The 20,238-nt window shown below is 40.2% G+C and overlaps 1 protein-coding gene across 2 annotated transcripts in view; it reads right to left on the reverse strand.

The window, feature by feature from the left end:
- The window catches only part of ABL2 (ABL proto-oncogene 2, non-receptor tyrosine kinase), a 68,482-nt gene extending 50,512 nt beyond the window's left edge, over nucleotides 1-17,970 (reverse strand). For both annotated transcript variants that reach the window (XM_081324374.1, XM_081324373.1), the window contains exon 1: nucleotides 17,662-17,970. In XM_081324374.1, coding sequence (XP_081180500.1) covers nucleotides 17,662-17,905 — 244 coding nt within the window. In that variant the 5' untranslated portion in view covers nucleotides 17,906-17,970. The remainder of the gene's footprint in view (nucleotides 1-17,661) is intronic.
- Between the last annotated feature and the right edge of the window lie 2,268 nt (nucleotides 17,971-20,238).

The raw sequence follows: 20,238 nt of genomic DNA on the forward strand, positions 1-20,238 counted from the left end.
GCAAAAGGAAGGACTAGAACTTGGATCTCCCCAATTCTAGTCTACCGGCAGCACCTTAAATAGCATATTACCTTGGTGCTTGTATTTTCTATGAAGAACAGGATTAAAAATAACTTCTAAGCTGAATAACTATTCACATGATATAAAATGTGTTCTATGGCTGTCAGAGGGAAACCTGTAACCTAATTATTACACTTGCACCATTATCTTTTCCTGAGCTTAATAAATGTAGCATGGACCACATGAGTAAAGCAAAGAGAAAAATATTATAAATATGGCTTATAAATTATACATTTATAAATTATAAACTGCCATCATTATTGTCAAGGAATGAGATACTGTTCCTGAAAGAAAAAAACTGGATTACAATAATATAAAAACCCAATATTAAACTAAAGCCACATACGGTAAATACATTTATTTTCAGAAAAGAAAAAGAAGATAGCATTTTTCATATTTTTGAATTCTCTGGTGTATATTAAAGACAACTCATTACAATAATTCATCATTTAAGATCTTGAATTTCAAAGCAGTTATTTGTGTTGTACATAAAAGTTGCAATGAAATTTCCAAAGGAGATAATGCTAATACAACAATGCTTGTCTTGTGGTTTACAGATCCTGCCAGAAAGAAACTTCAAGGGATTTGTAATGTAGTTAGTTGCCTATTTATTCCCCAGAAATTATCTTCAGAAATCATAAGTGCATTATTTTTTATTAAGGAATGAGCCATTGTATAACATTATATAAAATTTACAGCAGAAGGAAGTTTAAAGTGATGCTGTGAATACTGCAACATTATTTTCACTGGCCAGCCACTGGAGGCCCTCTGATTACATTATGAGAATGAGTGGGATTCAGGCAAACTGTTATTTAGCAAATTTGAAATCTGAAGGGGTTTTAAGGAAGAAATGGTTATAAAACACCCCAAGAGGTTTTGTACTCATGGTTTCTATTTGCTTTATAGTTGAAAAATTTAGTCTGAAACTTAAGCCATTTTGCTACAAAATTTCAGTAGCATAATTTCATGTCATTTTCCAGGGTTGGGACTGATTTATAGTGAAAATTAAAGCAGTTCAATTCCACTTCCACCCCCAAGCCTTCTTCCCCCATTCTCATCTTCATTTCTAAAAAAACAAAAATCCCTCAGATAAAAAAACTAGAAAAAAAATGCTCGAGGGTAGCCCAGGGCTTCTCAACCTTTTCAACCATTGTACCACTTTTAGGATAAGGCAATGTCTGAGTACCACCAGTCACCAGTCAAAAACTTGACCAAAAAGAAAAAGAAAAAACTTTTTGACAAGCAGTCAGTGGCCGGGGGGGGGGCAGCTCATCACTCAGGTTGTAGGTGCCTGTGTGGGGAAAATCCATGGGTCTCTGGTGGAGGGGGGTGGGACTGGGGTGGGTGCCCTCCTTTCTCCCTCTCTCCCATTGTCCCTTCCTTCCTTCTTTTCTTCTTCTTCCTCCTTCCCTCCCTCCCTCCCTTCCATTGTCCCTCCCTCAGGTTGCAGGGTGCCTTGTGTGTGTGTGAGGGGGAATCCATGGTTTACTATTATTTATTTATTTATTTATTTATTTATTTATTTTATTAGATTTATATACCGCCCTTTCCCGAAGGACTCAGGGCGGTTTACAGGGTATTAAAACAAAACCAGTATTATGAGTGGGCAAGAGGGAAACCAAACTTTTCAATAGGCATGTTACTGTTTATACTCTGAAGGGCAAATATCCCTACCTTTCTTCTTTCCTTCCTTCCTTTCTTCCTTCCCTCCCTTTGTCCCTTCCTTCCTTCCCTCCCTCTCTCCCACTGTTCCTTCCTTCCTTCCTTCCTTCCTTCCTTCCTTCCTTCCTTCCTTCCTTCCTTGTTTTTTTTTCTTTTAACTTGATCGTATTTGAAGAAGTTGTTTTTATTCCTCTACCAATCTCGGTTCATTCTTAGCAGTTCAGAATTCTGGGCTTCTTCTTTTGTCATCTTTTTGTTTTTCCAGTTCTTCCCTAAGATTTTTGTGTCCCTTCTTCTCTTCTTTTCTCCTCCAATCTCATAGCTTTCAACGACTCCAACTCCCCCACCCCAGTTCAGTGTTATGATGCTGCTTTCTCATTTCCCCATTATTTCCCCTTGCTACCAGGCACTCTCAGTTTAGGAAAACCGCTTCCTGAAGTCCAAGATAGGGAGGCATCAGACACAGTCACGGTTCCGTTGCAGTTGCCCTTAAAGTCCCGAAACTGGGCTTATTTTGCTTGCATAAAGATCGTTCTTTCCCATCCAGGCTTTGGCTGCCTCAGAAGGCGTGAGGGGCCTTGCTCCTTATTGGAGACGCGCAGAGAGAGGCCAGAAATCCACCCTCAGATGGCAGCGTCGGGGTGAGGGCAGAGCCTGGGGCTGGGCAGGTGGTGCCCAATGGCCTCCTTGGGGATGCGCCCATAGGAAAAGGACGGCGGTGGCCACACAGAAGTCAGGCGCGGTGCTGAGGCGACGGACGGAGCGTGGTCTGGGAGGACGCGGCATCTCTGCAGTCTCACTTTGGAGGGGACTCGCTACCCACCTGCCCGTCTCTGCGGCTCCTTCCCCAGGTGCTTCACATCCAGCTCTACAGCAGGCCTGCAAAGGGCGATGGGAGAGGAGCGGGTGCAGGGCCAATCAGGAGCCCTGCTAGGGGGCAGGCCAGCATGGAGAGAGAGAGAGAGAGAGAGAGAGAGAGAGAAAGAGAAGGGAAGCGCAAGTCTCTCTCTCTCTCTCTCCAAATGGTGGAGCACTGGGAGCCGTAGTTGAAGGGTGAAATGCCTTCAGCTGTAACTGCTCGCACGTGTTTGTGTGTATGTGTGAGCAGGGATCAATGCTGCTTTCCAGGTGATAAATGCTCCTTCGGGGCTGAGCAGACGTGCCGGGATCAGTGCTGCTTTCCAGGTGATTGGTGCTTATTTGGGGCTCAGCAGCTCCAGCTGGAGCCTGGCGCTGATCTTGGTGCTTCCGCTGAGCCCTGACCGCCCCAAAGCACCGAACACCTAGAAAGCGGCGCTGATCCCAGCGCTTGAGCCCTGGCAGCCCCAAAGATGCGCCTATCAGCTGCAAAGCAGCACTGATCCCGACGCTTGAGCCCTGGGAGCCCCAGCGCCGGGCCGCCACCTCTCTCCCAGCCTCCTCACTGGCCGGGGCTGCTGCCGGAAAGCCATCAACCCGCCAGGAGCTCTCTGTGGACTGGAGCCCATCGGCGGAGGTCGGGGCTGGCTGTACGGAGTCGCCAGCTGATTGGCGTGTACGGCCAGCCCCAACCTCTCCCAACGGGCTCTAGTCCATGGAGAGCTCCCAGCGGGTCGATGCAGCAAGGCGCAACACGGGGGGGGGGAGAGGAAGGCAATGCCACATACCACCAGCCCGGTGCTCGCGTACCACCAGTGGTACGTGTACCACCGGTTGAAAAGCCCTGCTGTAGTAATCTTCTTGACTACAGTGGATACCTTCTAGTTTAAACTACAATGAAGTTGTAAGGACTTTGGACACTTCTATATTTGATTAAGTGCTGCTCAGTATTAACTCTAAATCAAATTGTGGTTAATTTTCACCTTTAAACTATTAAAACAATAGCAGCATCATAGTACTGAACTGACTTTATTTTAAAAGGCCATTGTTAACAACTAATCACTACAGATAATCCTTTACTTACAATTGCAACCAGAAATCTGATTATAAATTGTTGCACTTGTAAGCCAAGGCACCTAAATAACTGCACTTGTTTTTTAAACATTTTTCAGAGTCATTAAACAAATGGTGTGGTTGTTAATTGAAACATCTTTCTGACAAAAGCTACCAGAAACGAGCAAAAAAAAAGCAATTTACAGTCATGTATCTACAGGATGCTGCAACTAGTTACAAAAACAAGCAAGTTGAGGACTACCCGTATTCAAGAATTCAGTCAATAATAGAAACAAAAAGTTCAAAAGTCCTTTCCTCTGTCTTACAGAGAATGGAAAATATACAAGCTCAAATACTGAATAGCACACTGGATAACCATCTTCACTTCAGCTTTTCAAGTCAAGAATTAACAGCATTAAAGAACGGAGCAATTAAAATATCCCTTTCTCATTATTATTCTTTAGAGTATAGATAGAAATAAGACTTAGAAGTGTAGAGTCCTAAGATCAACAGACAAGATTTGGCAAACCTTATGATGGATATCAATTTATGAAACTAATTTCCATGCCAGAGCCTGAACAATTCTAATCTGTAACCTACCAAAATGGGAAATCTTGAATCCACACTTAATTTTTTTTTTTATTGAAAAGTTTTAAAATACAGTTTTCCTTTAAAAAACCCCCCTTCCCCCTCCCTCCTCCCCCCACCACTCCCCCCTCCCCCCCTCCCTCCTCCCCCCCTCCCTCCCCCCCTCCCCCCCCCGACTTCCCAGAGCTAAATACAAGGTATATATAAAAAAAAAGCAATCATAAACAACCATATACTAACAACTATAAGTTCTAAAATCCATCACTCTCTAGCTTATATAGGATAAAACAAACCTTAGCATTATTAAATATATATAAAAAACTAAAATAGAAAAAGAAAAAAGAAAACGAAAGAAGACTTATTCGAATGCTACATAAAACTTCTTAACCCTATACTTGTTCTGGATAAACTCAATCCATTTTCTCCATTCCATAATATAACGTTCTTGCGAATGATCTTTCAAATAGGCCGAAATCTTCGCCATCTCTGCCAGGTCGGAAACCTTTAAAGTCCACTCTTCTATGGTCGGCAGTTCCTCTTTCTTCCAGTATTGGCCTATCAAAAGTCTTGCCGCCGTAATTAAGTTCAACATCAGCTTGGTGTCCACAACTGTAGCGTCTGCAATTATTCCCAACAGAAAAAGTTGCGGACAAAACTTTATCCTCTGTTTAAGAATCTTCTGCATATTCCACCAGACTTTTATCCAAAAAGCCTTAACCTTCTTACATGTCCACCATATATGAAAGTATGTTGCATCTTCCTCACCACACCTCCAACATTTAGGCTGATAATTCGGATACATACTTGCAAGCTTTTTAGGATCTAGATGCCATCTATAAAACATTTTGTAAAAATTCTCTCTTAGATTTTGAGCTTGAGTAAATTTTACGTTCCTCACCCAAATCTTTTCCCACGTGTCCATTGAGATAACTTCCTGGATGTTTTGGGCCCATTTTATCATACAATCCTTAACAAGCTCTGTTTCTGAGTCAATCTCTATCAATGCAAGATATATCCGTTTAATATGTGCTGATCCCTGATTTCTAATCTGCTTTATCAAGTTTTCATCAGTCATTGTAAATCCATTTTTCTGATCTTCTTTCCACCTGGCCTGTAGTTGAATATATTGAAACCAAGTTTGAACAACCTTCTCTTCTCGCAAGAGGCTATATGATTTCAAACACCAGACATTCCTTTCAAAACTTAAAATTTCCTTGTACGTAGTCACATCATGTTTGAAACCAGCATGTATATTTTCTATTGCGTGTTTTGGAATTGCCCACAATGGTATCTTGCTGCTTAGCTTATGTCTATACTTCTTCCAAACTCTCAGCAATGCCTGTCTTAAAATATGCATCCTAAACACAGTATCTACCTTCTTATCATACAACAAATATGCATGCCAGCCAAACAAATCCACACTTAATTTTTGATACTAAAAGCAAAGAATGCATATAAAATAAATGAGACAATTTGTCACATCTTGTTGCTTGGATCATCAAAAGATGGAGATGGCATCAAAACGTCTGTGATGGCTGCAAATGTTGGTACATAATAATTGATAAAGACAATTCTTCTATGAACATTGATTTTTGCTAAACTATTTGCAAAAATGAATTACTGTGAGATTTCATTTACAAAAAGAAGTCAAGGGTATATATTGGTGGCTATGCGAATATACAAGAAACATCTGGATAACAGAATATAGGAAGGGGGGAAATCTTTAGATTTGACAGGTACCTTAGATGCAAAAAAGTATATATACATTTGAAAACTCAGATATATGCTGGGAACTATTTTAATATTTTATTTGTTTATGTAAATTTAGATGCTGCTGAAACTCCAGCTGACTCTGGGAGGATCACAATATATTAACATAAAAATCCAAACTAAACCAAAACAAGATGGGATCTGGTCACTGTAAATATGAACAAAAGTAATAAGTACATCCAATAAGAGGTTCTATCTATCGCAACCCAAGGCCTAGTAGTACAACCACTTTTTCAAGATTTTACAGAATGCCAACAGGAATGCCAACGGGTTGGGAGGCACACAGATTCCAGGGCAGGTTCACTTTCCAAATGGTAAGCATCTTTTATCAGGCAGCAAATGATGAAATGTGAGCGCATACTGTATGTTCAGGTGCAGAGAATACACAACAGGAGCCATTCATGCATGGCAAGAAATTTCTGGCTTGTTCTTAGTATAAGAAATTGAGCCTTCTGACTTTACTTGGCTACAGATGTGATACTGAACAATAAACCACTGAAGAATAATTTCAAATACAGTTGAACAAAATACTTATTTTCATTTCTAGTCTTTTCCCTTTGGGTAGGGGAAATGATATCAGAAGGAGAAGCTTAATATTACATTCCTTTAGAGGATTTTTTAATTGTTATTGAAGTGAGCAGCCAATGAAATATTGACTTATAGCATACCAAACCTCAGCAACACAAGGCTATAAAATACATAATATCAAATTATGCTAACATAAAATTAAGTGCATGCTATCTATAAGGAGAATTATAGGTTCATGAGTAACAAGAAAAATAAGGAAGTTTTGAGAACAATTCCAGAAAAGCAAAAGAATAAAGGAAATGGCTAAACTAAGCATAGCAAAAACTAATTTTCCTGCCACAGCTTGTATGCTCAAGATTTGGACTACTGCCTAGCACAATTAAAGCTGTTTAAATGCAAAAATACAGCATGGGTAGTGCTCATTATAACAGGGCTTTCCCAAGTGACAAAAAAATATCTCATCTCTAAAGTATTAATTAGATTCAGCCAAGTTGTAACTACCGGTAAGCTGATAGGTCACTTCTAGAGGGCCAAGGTGTTTTTAAAGTGATGCTGTGGTAATAGTAGCCTTGGTGGAGCAGTGGGCTAATGCCTCCTTAAGTAACACCAGCTGCCTGCAATCAGTGCAGGTTCGCATCCCACCAGGCTCAAGGTTGACTCAGCCTTCCATCCTTCCGAGGTAGGTAAAATGAGGACCCAGATTGTTGGGGGCAATTAAGCTGACTTTGTAATAATGCCGCTTGGGGGGCCCCAAAAGCCCTAATAAGCAGGCATATACATAGAATGGAGGCTACTGCTAAGCTTGTAAGCCGCCCTGAGTCTTCGGAGAAGGGCGGGATATAAATGGGATTAAAATAAAAAAAATAAAAAAAATAAAACAGTAAGCTTCCCTCTATCCACTGCAAATCTGTAATCCTGGTGTGACTTACAGTTACACCATATATACATATATATATGAAGTTTAAGGTAGAATATATTACATTCTGCCATGGAGTTACATTTGTAGATTTGAAAGGATTTAAATTTTTTAAAAAGTGCAAAACAATATCCCAGTGATTTTTTTCTCTATTTTTTCAAACTATTGATAAGCTACATAGTAGAAATAGTTTTATACCCAGCTAAACTTTGTAAGTATGAATTACAACTTCTGACTGCTCTGCATCTTAATATGAACAGGTTGTTCTTTCCCTTCTGTAGATATAACAAGGTATCAAAAGTATAAATGAAAGCATTTTTTCTGAAGACCAACTTTCAGTTCTATTCAATCAGACAGCTTAGACATGTATTTGTGTGTAATTTTTTTGTATAAATTTAAAAATGTGCTCTGTTTTAAATTTACCTCTATTTACTCTTTCTAATCTAAAAATAACAGAAGGTTTCGCAATATTAATAGCAAGGTTTCTTCTTTCTCTGATTCAGTCAGAAAACTAGCAGCAGATCTAACTAGTGATCTTTCAGTAATCTCATCTTGCATCGTGTCAACCTCACCAAGGAAGGTCCTAGAACTGGTTCTCTTCAACATTTTTTCCAGGATTGTGCCATTGAACACTGTAGATTTCTGATTACCTATGAACTAACAAGCATTCACCAGACCAAACACTGCCTATTCTATTTTAGGATCTCTCGTCACCCTTTTTCTGGACTGAAACCAACAATCCATCTTCAACAGCCACTAACTACAGTTGTGTCCATGTGAGCTGTCGGCCAAGACCTCCACTTCCAATCTTCTCCTTCCCAGAGTCCTCCCTCCTTTTTGTCTATCTGTATCTGCTACCCTTCCTTCTCATATGAGAACTGTTATCCATCAGAATTTAAACTAATATTTACTGGTATTCTTAGCTCCTTAAGAGCAAAGTGGATATAGGATGTAAGCAAGCTTTATTCAATGACCAACACACAATAACCCAAGCCACAGTCAAATAGAAAATACAAGGGCCTAACCTAAAACTTCTCAAGCCAAGGATACAAGTAGCATATTAGCATATTATGACAGCAAAATGTATCTCTTAAGATCAGAGTAATTCTCAAGAACTTAAGTTTTTCAACATTAAAACTATAACATGTAAAACTGAAGCACAATGAAACTAAAATCATTACAAGATAACAGTGTAACTATAATCTATAATTACCGGTATATTATGCTATGGAACTGAAAAAGTCAATAAAATTACTAACTTTTGCTTTATTTTGTTTAGTCTAAAATCTACAAAAAAATTCACAAGATGTTTGTCTAATCATTCCACTTGTTTGCATAATACAGATAAAATAAGATTGGTTCAAATAGGACAACATGAATACAAATGTTTTTGTTTAAATATCTGCATGTATCTGTATTGTGGAAAGCCAGCAAAAAGCTGTTATTGAGAACATCTCCATCACATCTTGCCATGCCCCAGAACGATATCTTTTCAGATGGAAAGATATGTATACTGAAGAGATCTGCACTAAATCTTTAAACTGAAAGATTATTTACTAAGTTAAAACATTTTTTATTTTTAAACATTAAAAAGCTATCATATGAATTAATATCAATAGTTTTTCCCATTAACTCTTAACAGTTGGGTTATAAAGCATAAGAGACAAGTACATATTTATATCTATACCTATATCTCCCACCCACCTCTCTATGTATGTGTGTGTGTATGTATATATGTGTGTGTTTGTGTGTGTGTGTATACACATATACACAAACACACACAAACATTCCATATATTTTCTGAAAAATGTTGAAGCACCAATAACACACATATAAACAATATAGACCACATTTATTACAATAATGCTAATTAGCACTAAATAGCAAAGAGTTCTGCTTTGTGCAAGGTAATACTTAGAATTCCACAATTATAAGCAGTCACACTCATAAGCAAAGAGACAATGTGGGTTGGGACAATTGTTTCTAGACCCAGGAAAGCTGACCAAGATTCAAAGGGATTTTTATCACCCATAGAAAATATATTTCCTCAAAAGTGAATGTCTATAAAAATCTGTACCATTAAGATCTTATATCATTTGCAATCCTCTTTGATTTCACCCATAATAACGTACCAATGTTCCTGACTGAACATAAAGCAACAAAGCCAATTCCTCTTTCTAATGAATGGAAACTGATGATCAAAAGGGATATTTTAAGTTCTATTTTTTCCACCTAGGTTATGTCAGTGTTTATAAGAAAGAGGACTCACAGAAGCACATACATATTTTAAAGGTACAAATTACAAAAATGAAGAAAAATCAAATATTAAATATTAAAAATTACTTAGTTAAGACAGGGCTTTTCAACCTTTTCACCCACTGTATCACTTTAGGATATGGCAACATCCAAGTACCACCAGTCGCCGAGCAAGGTGTCAAAAACGTGATGAGCCTGCCTGCCTGGCAGCGCTCTTCCTCCTGTCTGAGGTTTTCATTGTTGTGAGCATTTCTGTTGAGGATTGGCAGCGAGGGTGGGGTGGGGGGGGGTGTTTGGTTTTTATTCCCGTCTGCTGGGTGGTTGCAGCAGGTTTTGGTCACTTCATATGACCCTGGGACACTGTGACCGTCATAAATATGAATCAGTTGCCAAGCATCCAAATGTAAATCACAAGACCCTGGGGATGCTGCAACATTCCAGCTGATCGGCGCTTCTTCTGGGCTCAGCAGAAGTGCCAGGATCAGCGCCGAGCTCCAGCTGGAGCCTGGCGCTGATCCTGGTGCTTCCGCTGAACCCTGACAGCCCTGCAGCCCCAGCCGTCTCTCGCTCAGGCTTGTGTGGTGCTGCCACCGGTTCAGCTCATTCCCTTCCCCCACTACTTTTCTAGGATGGTTGCGTATCACCTGCCAGGTGCCAATGTACCACAGGTGGTACCCGTACCACTGGTTGAAAAGCCCTGAGTTAAGATACTTCTGACATAGGGCAAGAAGTTCCAAAGGCTCAAATCTAACAACTACGACGACTGAGAGAGAGAGAGGAATAAAGGGTATGTCAAAATTGTTCACCATCAGCATCAATCAAGATGTGCTTAGAATGTGAGCCCTGAGCACAAAAATATATGGGCATTGATTGTAATGCTTAGGTAGAGTTAGGCTATGGGTCAAAGAAAACTTTTATAGAACCATAAATGTAAATAAAAATATCCCCATATGAACAAGAAAATGGATATAAATAAAACCACAAAGAACAGAAGGCTGCACACAAGGAAGCGATGTTTAAAAAAAGGAACAGGATATCAACTTGAAAACAGGAGTCAAACACAAAGAAGAATTATAAACTTTCATTAATTTTACCTGCAAAAAACTAAGCAGCAGATTGGGATAGATTTGTTTTCATAAGAACAGAAAGTCAAGACAGCAAATGAGATCATGCTCTTTGTGATCATGCAGGCTCCTAGGGCAAGTGATTTCTAATACTATGAAATACCTTGTCGATCAGAAGATCGGCAGTTTGGCGGGTCGAATCCCGAGTGCCGCGTAACAGAGTGAATGCCTGTTACTCGTCCCAGCTTCTGCCAACCTAGCAGTTCGAAAGCATGTAAAAAATGCAAGTAGAAAAATAGGGACCACTACGGTGGGAAGGTAACAGCGTTCCGTGCGCCTCTGGCATCTAATCATGCCAGCCACATGACCACGGAGATGTCCTCGGATAAGCGCTGGCTCTTCGGCTTTGAAACAGAGATGAGCACCGGCCCCTAGAGTTGGAAACGACTAGCACGCATGTGCGGGGGAACCTTTACCTTTACCTTTAATAGACAGCTTCTAACAATAGTAATAAAACAAGGAGGTACAGAGTGGAATAGGGTAAAAGAATAAGAAACACGAATGTTTCAACTCACAATGTTTATTTCTCACTCCACTGTTGGTAAAACATGTGCTCATTTCATTTATCTTCAAGTAAGGAAATCAATGAAAAAAGAACTATAAAACAGTTCCGTGTGTTTCTGAAAGAACGCCCATTACATCCTTGCTACATGAGTTGCATTCATTACCAATTTGTTTCTGGGTCCAACCAGGGTGGCTGGTGTTGACTTTTAAAGCCCTACATGGCATCAGACTGGATAATTTGAGGGACCTCCTCTTCCCAATTTCATCCGCCTGTCCCACCATATCTAATGGAATGGGTATGTTATAGGTTCCACGTCTAGGGAGTCACATTTGGCAGGCGTTTTCTGTTAGGGCACCTGCATTGTAGAATCTTCTCCCTTTCCCCTCTCAAAGATGAGATCATTCCTGTGTTTTCAAAGTTCCCTCAAGGTCTGGTTATGCCAGCAGGCCCGGGGACCCTAGGAAGACATGAACTCAGGAGGAGGTTCTATTATTATCAATAGCCCTCAATCTATTTTTGTTGTTGTTTAGTTCTCTTTATTTTCTTTAGTTTAATTTTATAGTTTTCAATGTTTTTTAATAATTAATATGTAACTGTTTTAGGTAATAATTGCTTTATATTTACTGTTTTATTGGATTAATGTATACTGCCCAGAGTCACTTTCCATAAGATAGGTAGCTAAATAAATCTGATTAACCTACAAAATATTTGGTTACTAAAATTGAATCATACTTTATATATATATATATATACAAATATACATACATATATATACACACATATACATATATAAAAAGCAAGACAAGAAGCAACAGGTGGAAACTAGTCAAGGAGAGAAGCAACCTAGAACTAAGGAGAAATTTTCTGACAGTTAGAACAATTAACCAGTGGAACAACCTGCCTCCAGAAGTGGTGAATTCTCCAACACTGGAAGTTTTTAAGAAGAGACTGGAAAGCCATTTGCCTGAAATGGTATAGGGTTTCCTGCCAGAGCAGGGGGTTGGACTAGATGACTTCCAAGGTCCCTTCCAACTACTACTACTACTACTAATTATTATTATTATTATTATTATTATTATTATTATTATTATTATTATTATTATTATTATTATCATTATTATTATTATTATTATTATTATCATTATTATTATCATTTTCATTTTCATTTTTCCATTTCTTCCGCAAACAAGTCAACAAATATACCGCAATACATAGATACATACACGTAAGTTTGGGTGCTGCTCGTCCATTTCCCCTTTCTCTGTATCCACCCTCCTTCTCTCTCTTTCCTCTTCTCTACTTTCTTTCTCCCTTTCTCCTTTCTTTCCTACTTCCCTCTTCTTCCTCTCCTCCCCTCTTTCCGTCACCACTCCCCTCCCGTTTCTCCCCACTTCTCCTCTTTTCCTCTAACCTTCCTACTTCCTTCCCCCTCCTCTACTCTCTTTCCTCTCTCCTCTCCTTTCTTCCCTCCCAATCCTCTTCCAATACAGGGGTTACTTATATACTTTTAACAGCTGGTTAAGTATCCCATCTTACCCGTGGGACTATAGTTAGGGTGAGACAAGGAAACCAGAGGTCCAATTCCATATTAGAAAATATTACGTAAAGGCTTATTCCAATTCCAAGCTAGAAAGTCTGGACCAGTAACATAATAACTATTACATGGATAAATTAAGTATCACAAAGCAATAATCTAACATTGGTCTTGATGAAGTTAATTGATGAAAAACAAATTTCACAATCTGAATTTATATAATCTCAAATTTTATATATGATAGAAATTTATATCTCAAAAAACATTTCAAGAACAAGTACAATAGTGATAATACTAAAATTATTATCAAATTCAACTTTCTGTCATAGACAAAAAGAACTCTATTTTAATAAATTCTTATGGAAAAAAATGAAAAGCAATTCCAAGTTAGCAACATTTTCTGGTTGTAGATACTATTGAGTTTGTCATGAGTACCGTTTCCTTGCTCTACTGCAGTAGATAAGAATGTGTTTCCACATCTGTAACTTGATTTCAACAAGCTGTGGAATGAGATTGAGAGAATAAGCAGCAAACTAGAAGCCTCATAGGCTTCAGGTCAGTGATTCCTTTCCTCTTTGCTTGGTATTTTAGACAAGAAGTTTTCAAAATTACTCAAGCTGAGAATCTGTTAGTTTTTTAAAACAATCTGCCAGAACTCCAGAACTAAAGACAAAGCTCTAGTGAGAGAAAATTGGCTGTGTTAAACTTTTTTTTGTTTTGCCCTTAGTCTCTCATGAAACTTCATTGACTTCTCACAGAATCCTAGGATTTCACAAAACACTTTGATGGACAATGAATTCCACAGTACATCAATGGAATGGATGTTGCTTCCGTAGTGAACAGTGAACTAAGGATAGGAGTGAAGAGACTCCTGAAATTCAGTATGACAAAGCTGGCTTTGAGAAAATAGTAAAGAGAAAGGGGTAAAATGGCTAACTGATAAATGAAAAGCACCATATCACTTGCCAGTGAGTCCTACACAAACGTTTCAGGAAGACAAAATCTATAAAGTCTTCAATTGCTAGCTAGCTATAAGGAAATGTTTTGTAGAACTTAACTAAAGTTTAAATCATGAGAACTTCTTGTTCTGTCAGGACTGCTTTAAAAAAACAACAACCACCAAGCAAGGATATTTTCTTTGCTTTCTAATCATAGGCTCAAATGCATTTCCTGATTCCCAGTCCTACAACTTATTCAATGATCAACCAGAGTAAGATATCATAAGTGCGTGTCTGTGTCTTCTCTCATTTATCAAGGCTTGCTTCTGGTTAGCAATCTATATGGGAGAGTATTTTCCCTCCTCAACTAAGTATCATATCTCTCCTCTGAGAAATAGGACTGTTTCTCTCTCTCTCTCTCTCTGAATGCCTCCTGCCAAAAAACTATGCCTCCATAGCTCAGTTCTCGGCTACAGAGGCCTTCCAGTGAAATGCAGGTTGGGGGGCACTGTGCGGGTCAATCCAGAGCTTGGTTCTCAGCTGAAGAGGCCTTTCCTGAAGCCCTCTCAAGGTGAAATCGAGGCTGGAGGCGATATGTGTGAGCAGCGGTGAGTGGCCATAGAAGAAGTGGGCCAGCTGGGCAGGGCTGTTGGTGCCAGCGAGGTGAGACCGTGGAAAAGACATCCCTTAAAAATAAGACCTGATACCTCTTTTGGAAGCAAAAAAAAAAGTAAGACTGGATCTTATTTTCATGGAAACATGGTATTTATTAAGTGACTAGAATTTCAACAGTACTAAAAAAAGTGACGTCTGACTAGTCCTCAACTTACAACTGTTACAGCCTCTCCACAATCATATGATCATGATTTGGGTGCTTGGCAATCATCATGCATATTATGATGGTCGTAGCATGATTACAAAGATTCCAGATAAATTTGAAATAGGATTTTGAAATTATGGTATGCTTGTGGGAAAATATTTTTGTTTTGCATTCTAACAAAAAAAAAACCCATGCCTAAAAACCAAGCTAGGATGGGGGGTGGCGGGGGTGGAGCTGCCCTATGGGCCCCACATCCACTTACCATTGCAGCCAGGCCTCCCATGAATCGACACCTGCCTCACCGGCCCACTTCTGCAGCATCCCCCGGCCTGCATTTCGCCATCAAGGCGTTCAGGAAATGCCTCTGCAGCTGAAAATGGAATTCCAGATTCCTCCCAGCCTGCATTTCACCATCGGTGCGACCACAAGGTGAGACCGTGGAAAAGACACCCCCAGAATATAAGACCTAGTACCTCCTTTGTAGGCAAAAATAATAATAAGTCTTATTTTCAGGGAAACACAGTAACATGGGAAGGAATTAAAGAGAATACTATGTTAGCACTTGTATGGGTTGTGATGCAAGAAGATGCATTATGAGCATGTCCACACTGTTGCAAGTGGTTCCTCCATATATGAAGAGCTCAATATCATTTCTTATTAATATAGCTATAAGGTTTTACCAATATTTCCATAAATTTTCTCCCAGTGACTGTATATATGGGTTTTACTTTTTGTTTTAATGTTTTTGTAATGTTTGTATAATTATTCTTTTTTTTTGCATTGTTTTAATTGTAAGCTGCCCAGAATCATGAATGGGAGATAGCAGTTATATAAACTGAATATACAAATAAATATATTTACATTTAGTGCCCTTCCGGGTTTCTCAATAGTGTGCTTTATCATTCTACACTAAGTAGAGGACATAGAAGCTATATTGATAGCATATCACTCCTAGCAATATGGAATGTAGATACCATAAAAGAACAAGAGTGCAGAAGCAATCATTTTTCTTCTCTTGATGCACCAATAAGATTAAATACCATTGGACACGCCACCTAATTATCTATGTACATTATGTATTCTCAGGGGAATGACCTATGTAATTGGCTTTCACATCACACATAAAGACTTCTTCAGAACAACTTATACAATTGAGGTTCCACAGCTCAAGGAGTCTAGGAAAATGAGGTTTCTGAAGCTTAAAAGCCATTGCTGTAAATTTGAAAATTTCTCTATCTGCCTGCAGCAAATATATAAGCTCTTATTTCATTTTGTCTTCAAGCTGAATGAAGGTATCACTTGTAGAAACTCACATTTCAAGAAAGACAGTAACATACATAACAGGTATACAATAACTACTTCAAATTATCAAATGCCATACAAGATTGCAAATCACCCAGTGATGTTTAGCTGAATAAATACTAGTTTGCTACTTCCAGATCAGATACAAGATACAACATAAGCAATACGATGGTAATGAGTGCCTATTTGGGCTTTCTATAAATGTCACATGGACTTCCAACAACAGTAAAGTTGTAGATCACCCTAGATAGTATTGTATAATACAAATGATATTATACTGTGTCTATCACATCACCGTAAGAGAAAAAGTGTAATGGAAGAAACCTTCTTCCCTTGCTATACCAATGAGGTCCAATAGCATTGAATCTCCCATCTTCCTAACTGCACAGCCTCCCAGTTAGAGATGCTAGCTTTTCCCCAAAAGAGCACAAACTCTAATTTGTTTTCTGTTCTCAGTAATATCAATAAAAACCATAATGAAACAGGTGGTTAACCTGAGAAGAGTAGATACATCACTGCAATTCATCCAAAGAATACAAAAAGGAATCATGATAAAATGACTATCACAAAACTAGAAAAAAATAAATAAAAGAACATCTGGGCTATATGATAGGAAAACTTTATTATTGCACTTTGTGGCATGCATCTTGCCAACATTATTAATATACTAGAAGCATTTTAAATGGGACCATATGACAGAAAATGCTGTTAGGATATTAATGAGGAGGAGATGGGCAAACAAAAATACCACTTCAATTTTATTGTGACTATAGAAAGTAACAAACAGGGAAAGCAATATTGTACTCATAAAACCAGGATCACAGCTAAACTACATTCAGACTGCAAACAAAGCATCCTGTTAGAAAGGTCCCAAACATCCCATGAGTACAACCATTAACAAACATCACCCAAAGGGTTATAATAAGCCTGTACAGTACCACATGCGACTAACATAAAAACAATTACTGCATCGGTATACACACTTCGAAAGAAAGTAAGCCAAAGCAAATTATACTTCTGAGAAATACTACACACATTGCCTAAGCTGAAGGGGTAGCCAGGTTGCATATCTTCTGACACTTAGGAACATCAACTCATTTATGGGGAAAATGCACTTTTGGTAAACTGGAAACCTCTTTATGAAACGCATAAAGCTGTTTCTTAAATATTAATCAGTGAAATGGGGGGGGGGAGAAATTATAGCGATTTGAAAAGACACGACACGCTTCACTGAAAGCGATTTCTATTGTCACCTATACCAGGGGTAGGCAACCTCGGCTCTTTTATGACTCGTGGACTTCAACTCCCAGAATTCCTGAGCCAGCAGGGCTGGCTCAGGAATTCTGGGAGTTGAAGTCCACGAGTCATAAAAGAGCCGAGGTTGCCTACCCCTGACCTATACGCTTAAACTGGAGTCCCCCATCTATTAATATCAGACCCTGAGCCCCGACAAGGGGGCTACCTACTTGGGCGCTTCCCAACGGGTTCTGGCCGGCCACTCTTTTAAGAGGCGGCAGCACACCAGACGAAGCCAACCTTTGTCTACCGTCGACAAATAGTTGGCACTTTTTTTTTTTAAAGGCGAGGGGAAGAAACACCACCAGCCCCGCTTCGTGACACTCTCCCCCCCCCTCCATTTCCAGCCTCGGCTTTTGTGCCACACCCACCCGCCTCCAACATCTGCCGCAACCCACTCCCTCCTTTTCCCCTCGCTCGCTCGCTCCGCAGCCCCTCTTCCCCGCCTTACCGTGCTGGGTGAAGATATTGAAGCCGCTGTCGGCCGCTCGCGGAGCGGCCGCTTCTCGCCTCCGGCTGGCAGGCCTACTCCCGCTGCTGTTACTCCCACGAAGCCCTCTGGCTTGAGACTGGGGCTGGGAAAGAGGCAGCTGCTGCTGCTGCTGCTGTTGCGGCGGCGGCAGCGGCGGCGGCGGCTGATGATGTTGGAGCGCGGAGGCACCCGGCTCGCCGACGCGGCCCACCTGCTGGCCCATCCCCGCTCTCCTCCCGTTCTGGGCCCCCGCCAGAGCCCTCCGTCTCCTCCTCCTCCTGCTCACATGCCGGCCCCTACCCCGCTTGAGGAGCCGCACCCGGCGCTTCCCAGAGCCGCTCTGCCTCCTTTCCCCCTCCCCGCCGCCGTTCTCCGGACAGGCCGTCACGGACTCGCCCCCTCAACCCCCGCAGCCGCCATCTTAACCACCGAGCTTGGGGGGGGAAAGGACAGAACGACTCCCTTTCGCCCACTCTTCCCACCTCCGGTCCTCCAGGGACGTCGGTAGCTCCTCCTGGCCCCGCCTCGCCTACGCCTGCAAGCCCCGCCCCGAATCGCGGGTTGGCGAGGCTGATCTCGCCCGTTCCTTTGCGCGCCTCGGATTTTATTTTTATTTATTTATTTTAATTCCATTTATATCCAGCCCTTCTCCGAAGACTCAGGGCGGCTTACAAGCTTAGCAGTAGCCTTCATTCTATGCACATGCCTGCCCATCAGGGCCTTCACACACACCCCCCCCCCAAGCGGCATTATTACAAAGTCAGCTTAATTGCCCCCAACAATCTGGGTCCTCATTTTACCTACCTCGGAAGGATGGAAGGCTGAGTCAACTTTGAGCCTGGCGGGACTCGAACCTGCAATAATTGCAGCCAGCTGGTGTTGCTTAAGGAGGGGAAAGCCGAGAAGCGGCGTTTCAACAAATACATCAGAAGGTTCAGATCAGGGGTAGGCAACCTCGGCTCTTTAATGACTCATGGACTTCAACTCCCAGAATTCCTGAGCCAGGCTGGCTCAGGAATTCTGGGAGTTGAAGTCCATGAGTCATAAAAGAGCCGAGGTTGCCTAACCCTGGTTCAGATGAAACAGATAAATGCACCCAGGTTGTTATTCTCAGTCCGCAATATCCCACGGTAAATCTAATATTAACATCGTTTTTATTGTGTCCTCTCAAATGTAGGAGGGCGAAGGACATTTCAATTAATTGCTACGTTTGCACAGTCAAGTGCAGTAATGAATTATTGACTGACGGGAATCTGTCCAGAGCACAGAAAGGTTGCGGTTAAGAGGAAATGCCTTAATTTCATTTCAGTCGAAAGATTTAATCAGAACTGGTATAGATAGTAGTTTTTAAGGAAAGAATGGACATATGAAATGGAAATGCATAGAGGTGGAATGAAATGAAAAAGATTTTTTTTTTCTCTTTTTGTTCTATTAAATACAGGTAGTCTCGCTTATCAACCACAATTGGGACTAGCACTACAATCACCAAGTGGAAAGCTGACTGATGGGCTTAAAATCTTACTCCCCATTCCATCATTAAGCAAAACATCATAGGGGAGGGAAAAGGGAATGGAAAAGTGTAGAAAAGAAGGGAAAGAGAAAGAAAAGGCCTATTATTTGCTATTGTATTTTATATTATAAACTAATAAAAAAGATCAAAAAGGGAAAAACAAGATATTATGTGGCCACAACTTTTGATTTTACTTCCACCTTCTCCATTAATTCTGCTTGTCCAAAATTGGTCCCAAAGCCCCTGAATGGAAATCTCATGATCATGGGATGCTGTGATGGTTGTAAATGTGAAAATTGGTTGCAAAGCTTTTTTTAAAACAGTCAGAGTACGAGCAGTTGTTAAACGAGGCAGTCAATAAGCAAGGCCTATCTATAAAATTTAAACAATATATAAGAAAAAAAATGGTAAAACTAGAAAATATTTTTAATTCTAGGGTTCCATAAAGAACCCACACTTAAGTACTGATGATTATTTTAGTTTTGGTGTTTTGAGAATATGAAATCTGGTCACTTACTAAAAGATAAATTGATGATGATGACAAAATACCACTGATTCATGTCTTATGATGGTTTACAATAAAAATATTACAAAAAGTATTACAATGATGAGAATTAAACAATCATTGAAATCACAGTTGTTTTAAATGTCTGATACTAACAAGAGGGCCAATTTTCTTGGCTTTGGAATGCATTTCAGAGAACGCTGATTCTTAAGAAGGTTCAGCTTTGAGTCACTGGTCTTTAGTTGAAACACATTAACATGGTGATAAAAGCTATCTGCCCTCACATGGAGGAAAAAACTGCCAAAAATGGATATAGGATGACATCACTGGCCTGACAAGAAAAAAATGCAGTTAAACTTGCAATGGTGAAAGAGCTGACAAAACTGATTCACAAAAAGCTGAAAAGTGTAAAGGAGCTATTTTAGGATCAGTGGAAGCATCAGAAAGGTGTGATGGTTAATGAACACTCTATTCAACCTTGGAAGCAGTTTCAGGGAAGCACAGCTGCCCCACCCCAACCATCACTATTGCGATAAGTTGA

Source organism: Vipera berus (genome assembly GCF_964194415.1).
Source record: "Vipera berus genome assembly, chromosome: 3".
NCBI classification, from domain to species: domain Eukaryota; kingdom Metazoa; phylum Chordata; class Lepidosauria; order Squamata; family Viperidae; genus Vipera; species Vipera berus.